The sequence below is a fragment of the Octopus bimaculoides genome, chromosome 11 (assembly GCF_001194135.2).
Source record: "Octopus bimaculoides isolate UCB-OBI-ISO-001 chromosome 11, ASM119413v2, whole genome shotgun sequence".
Taxonomy (NCBI): Eukaryota; Metazoa; Mollusca; class Cephalopoda; order Octopoda; family Octopodidae; genus Octopus; species Octopus bimaculoides.
The window spans coordinates 10,061,527-10,067,200 of NC_068991.1; the positions used below are offsets into that span (position 1 = coordinate 10,061,527).

At 38.4% G+C, this 5,674-nt stretch overlaps 1 protein-coding gene across 1 annotated transcript in view; it reads right to left on the reverse strand.

The window, feature by feature from the left end:
• The window catches only part of LOC106870489 (dynein axonemal heavy chain 12), a 262,917-nt gene that overhangs the window by 50,730 nt on the left and 206,513 nt on the right, over positions 1-5,674 (reverse strand). Inside the window, exons 56-59 of the mRNA XM_052971523.1 lie at positions 5,667-5,670; positions 4,305-4,529; positions 3,648-3,827; positions 2,429-2,569 (exon numbers count right to left, since the gene is read on the reverse strand). Of these exons, the coding sequence (XP_052827483.1) occupies positions 2,429-2,569; positions 3,648-3,827; positions 4,305-4,529; positions 5,667-5,670 (550 nt within the window). The remainder of the gene's footprint in view (positions 1-2,428; positions 2,570-3,647; positions 3,828-4,304; positions 4,530-5,666; positions 5,671-5,674) is intronic.

The following is a 5,674-nucleotide window of genomic DNA, read 5'->3' on the forward strand; positions in this document are numbered from 1 at the left end:
TATATATATATACACACACACACACACACACACACATATGCATACATATATACATATATACACACACACACACACACATATATATACACACACATATATATACACATATACATGCATACACATTCATAATACATACATACATATCAACATGAATCTCTGTGCGTAAGTGTGTACAAAACAGGCAAACACTCACACACACACACACACACACGCACACACGCACACACACACACACATACATCTATACTGTCTGCAGACAATGAGATATTATGCTGATATAAGTGCTCTGCCCTCACTTTCAAATCAATATTTGTGACTAAAATAAAAGCAAATAATTAAATAAATAAATGAAAGCAACAACCAGGCACTCAGTCTATATATTGTCATTCTCATTATTTCTTCAATGATTCATTGAAATATGTGATCCCCTTTGACAGATCGTCTCAGAAGAGTTGAGTTCATTACATCACTGTCAGACTGGTCAAGACTACAATATAGCCATCTCCACCACAATATGCCTTAATTCCAACACAAGAGATCTCACCTCCACCACAAGATACTTCACTTCCAACACAAGTTGCCTCACCTTCACCATAAGATATCCCGCCTCCATCACAAGATGCCTTGTTCCACCACAAGATGCTTGCCTCCACCATAAGATACTTCACCTCAATCGCAAGATGCCTCATTCCACCACAAGATATCTTACCTCTGCTACAAAATGCCTCACCCCACACCATGTCTTATCTTCACCACATGATACCTCACATCTGCCACAAGATATCCACCTCCTTGATAAGATATTTCACTTCCACCACAAGACACATAACTTATTCGAAAAAGGAAGAAAGTCTAACGACAAAGAAAATAGAGTGATTTAGATTGAGGAGATGCAACGAAGAAAAAATACAGCGATGTTAATGCAAGACTTGAGAGACAAATGCTTCGATACAATCAGCAGCTAAAGCTACATTATTTGTGCAACATTGGTTGGAATTTTCATACATTTTAAATGACCTCATCACGCTTTTTTAAGGATTGATGTTGAATAAGACTTGCCTATTTAATGCTTATAAAAACTTATTCTTTTTTTTTAAAAAAAGAAACGCTGATATAATTATACTTTATCATTGTTCATACGGTGAATTTGTCTCATAGTGAATTTGTCTCATAGTGAATTTGTCTTATAGTGAATTTTCTTACATGGTCAAAAGTTTTCTTACGGCAAATTTTCCCATGGCAAAAATGTTTATGGTGAATTTTCCATACATACCTTAATATTATCTTTTTTTTCCTTCTACCTATTTGAACCCCCTCTCCTACTAAGAACATATTAATCCACTATGGGCCTTATGCACTTTCTATGGACACTTTTACACTTCTGTGTGAATTCCATTTCACCAGAACTTTCCATATTGTAAACTCCCACTCCTAAAATTTCCTTCTTCCTCCTCTTCAGAACATTCAACCAGTGTTGTATCAACAGGTACACACTCTACATTCGGTCATACTCTTTTGTGGTCAATGCTGTCGTCCTCTGCCTTCTCCTTTAACATCTGTTTTCCATGCTGGCATGGGTTGGACAGTTTGACTGGGGCTGCCAAACTGGAGAGCTGCACCAGGCTCCAGTCTGATTAGGCATGGTGGCTATGGCTAGATTCCCTTCCTAACATCAACCACTTTACAGAGTGTGCTGGGTGCTTTTATGTAACTCCAGCATGGCCTGTTTTTACATGGCACCAATACAGGGCTCTTGCAGGCCAATACTCTTCATCAGGGGGGAGTGGCATTTACACTTCTGTTGTGGAGGTCGGGTCTTCTTGGGTATTGATACAGCATTTAGTCATCATGGGTAATTGTTTAATTTTAACATTAACTGTATTAGTTTTACCTCTCTAGGAGCCTCAGGAAAGACCTTGAGTACTGCCACATCTCATTTCATTAATTAAGAAAAAAAAATCTTTATTTGAACTCAAACCTAAATGACACTCCAATTGTAACACCTTTCACTCACCCTGAGCTATAAAACCCCCACAAACTCAACCTCAGCTTCGATACCAAACCGTTCACTCACACTGAATTACAACCCTATCACTCAATGTCATCAATAACTCCTTCACTCACTCTCAAGTATATCACCCCACTCACCGTCAACAATAACACTTCTACTCAACTCTAACTATAATACCATTCACTCACTCTCAACTATAACATCCCCACTCAGAGTCATCGATAACCCTGTCACCCACCCTCAACTATAACTCTTAACTTACACTCAAGTATAATCCCTTCACTCACTCTCAACTACAATTCTTTCATGACTCAAAACCATTAACTATATTAAAAGTTAATTTATAGTAAATTACAAAAAAAGAAAAAAAAAGAAAAAAAGTAAATAAATGTCTGACATTTTTTTTTTCCAGCTTACCAATTCTTTGCCTTTGGCATTATGGAAGAACACTGGATCACTGATTGGATCTGTGAGATAAGACTGGAGTAGATTTTGTCGGAGCCCAGTTGGTGGTTCGTTAGTCATTTTCACTCCATTCTGAAGCACTGTTACTGGAAACTATCACAAAAAAAATTATTATTATTGTTATCGTTGTTATTATTATCATTATTATCATCATTATTATGAGTCAACATTCAATAAGTTTCAGGCAAATTTCTACTGCATTACATGCTACACCTCTGTGTTGCTAAGGCGTGTGCAGCATTGTGTGTTCTTGCTGTTGTTGAGGAAGGACAAACTTTTCCTGGTATTAAATGAGGTGGCTTAGTGGTTCAGCAAAAAAAGACCAATAGAATAAAGAATAGGCCCTGGGGTAGATTTGTTCGACTAAAGGTGGTGCTCCAGCATGGCTGCAGTCAAATGACTGAAACAAGTAGAAGAATAGAATATATATATATATGTGAGTCTGCGTCTGTCCACCACCACTGCTTGACAACCACTTTTGGTGTACTTATGTCCTCATAACTTAGTGGTTTGGCACACACCAGCATCGGTTGTCAAGCGATGTTGGGGAACAAGCACAGACACACAAACACACACACACATATATATATATATATATATATATATTCTAAAAAAATATATATATTCTAAAAAAAGAATAAACTTTGTTTGTTTACTTTCATCGTAAAGTTGAATCTAACGTTAGCGTCTTATGAAGCTAAATTTATAAGTTCTAAAATTGCAGAAGAATTCGTTGCTGGGCAGTTTGGTTTAATGGTAAAACACTTTACATGTAATCACAGAGATGTGAGTTCGAGTCTCATGGCTGGCCGGCAACGTAGTTTTCTGCATTATATGGATAATTTATCCTGATCATGCTATTTATAGCATTATCACGCGTTTGAGAAATAAATTTATTTCTGTATCTTAATATACATATACATATATACAACGGGCTTCTTTCAGTTTCCGTCTACCAAATCTACCACTCACAAGGCTTTGGTCGGCCCGAGGCTATAGTAGAAGACATTTGCCCAAGGTGCCACGCAGTGGGACTGAACCCGGAACCATGTGGTTGGTAAGCAAGCTACTTACCACACAGCCACTCCTGTGCTCACTGCCTTTCCCACTGTCATAATAATACAAACAGAAGAACATCAATGAAATCACAACTAAGATTTGTTTCCTTTACCTTTGGGGAGGGATAACTGGTCAACCAGAGTCGGAATTCCGGAGCAGTGTCTTCAGGGTTTAATTCCTCGCAGATCTTTTCCATAGCGTCCATCCAAGACACGGCTAAATGGCAGTTCTGCAACAAGACCCAGTGACCCTCTGTTTTAGCCACGGCAATCATCTTTGCTGCAATTGGACCCTGTGGAAGGAATTTTGATATTCAGATACAGAAATAGTAGTAGTAGTAGTAGTAGTACTAGTGTATATTTGTTTCTCAATAAATATTCTGATTTGATTTATATGTGTACAAAGGTGTTTGTATATGCATATATAAACACAAGTACACAAACACACACACACACACACACACACACACATACACACACCAAGAACACAACAGGTCGCCTGATCCAGGAATCAAAACCACAATCTTACGATCATGAGTCCAACACCCTAACCACTAAACCACATGCCTCCACAGTGGTGTACCTGAGGGGCTTCAGTCCTTGATTTACTGCTGAGGTTGACTCCACAAACCTTTTCCTTTTCAAGGCACTCACAAGGCAGTGAGGGACGTATATATGTAATATGTAGAAATGTGTTTTTGTGTGTGTGTGAGTATATTTGATTAATAAATTGTCAAAAGTAAAACAGGGAAAGAGATTTTGAGCTATACCTGTCCTTGTCCAAGCGAGATGGATTGAAACCTTTTGCCTCCAAATCCTTTGTCTTCAGCAAATTTAAGCAAACTCATTGTCGGATCAGCTCCGGGAGATAAAATAAATATCAGAGGTGAACAAGAATTAGAATCTGTGAAGCTCTTTGCTAAATCAAATGGTGGTGGTTCGATGAATTTTTTGCCCAGTTTTTCAGCCACGTAGTTTGTGATTGCTGGAATAATCTACAAAACATAACAAAAAAAAAAACAAAAACAAATACAAATACAATGAAAAAACATATTGATTCAAATTTTGGCACAAGGCTAGTAATTTGGTGGGGTGGAGTTAGTTGAATTATATTGACCCCTGTACTTGACTGGTAACTCATATTATCAACCCTGAAAAGGATGCAAGGGAAAGTTGATCTTGTTGAGATTTGAGCTTAGCATGTAAAAAGTTGGAAAATTGTTACTAAGCATTTTGTCTGACATGCTAATAATTCTACCAGCTGATCCTCACCATCACCATCATCACCATCACCATTTAACATCCTTTTTTTCCATGCTGGCATGGGTTGGATGGTTTGACAAAAACAGATGGGCTAGAGGGTTCCACCATGTTCTATGTCTGCTTTGACAAGGTTTATACAGCTTGATGCCTTTCGTAATGCCAACCACTTAACAGAGGGTACTGGATGCTTTTTATGTGGGGTCAGCATTGATGAGGTCACTAAGTATCCACAAGATGAGACCCTTCAACTGAGCAGGAGCAGGGTATAGATTGGAGAAATAGGAAAGTTTGATAGAAGGAGAGGTAATCTTGGTAGTAAAGTAAAGACCTCCTTTAGTCATGAATGACCATGAGATTGCACCTAGAAAGTTACCCTCTGAGGCATCAGTCAGGGCAAGATTGTTTATGGGAGACCAGCAGTCGTCCATGCACACTATGATTGTGAGCTGAATATGTATATATGAGGGGAGGGGGGCAGCACTTTTGGGTCTAGTGAATGAGCTTGCATAGGGGGCAGTGTGGAAGGAGGGTACTGGAAAACTCAAGGGGTGCTCCAAGTGGCACACACACTAACTGTGCCACTGGTAGGCAACTAAGTGACAGGGGTGGATTTACAGAAATCCTCTCTCTGTTTCTCCTTTCTATATTTCACTTTCTCATTGTGTATCATCTGCATTTTGACTGACAGTAACAGGGTTAATATGGAAGTTTATCTCCTACATTAAACAAATCGTGCGATTACTTAGAACTGAGACCATCAATACACCAACCCAACCATTCAAATTTCGTTGGCTCATTTAATTCATTTTTTACCTCACAGTACAGTTTAATGTTATATATTGCTTCAGTGTCATAAATAACACGTTTACCATGCTGA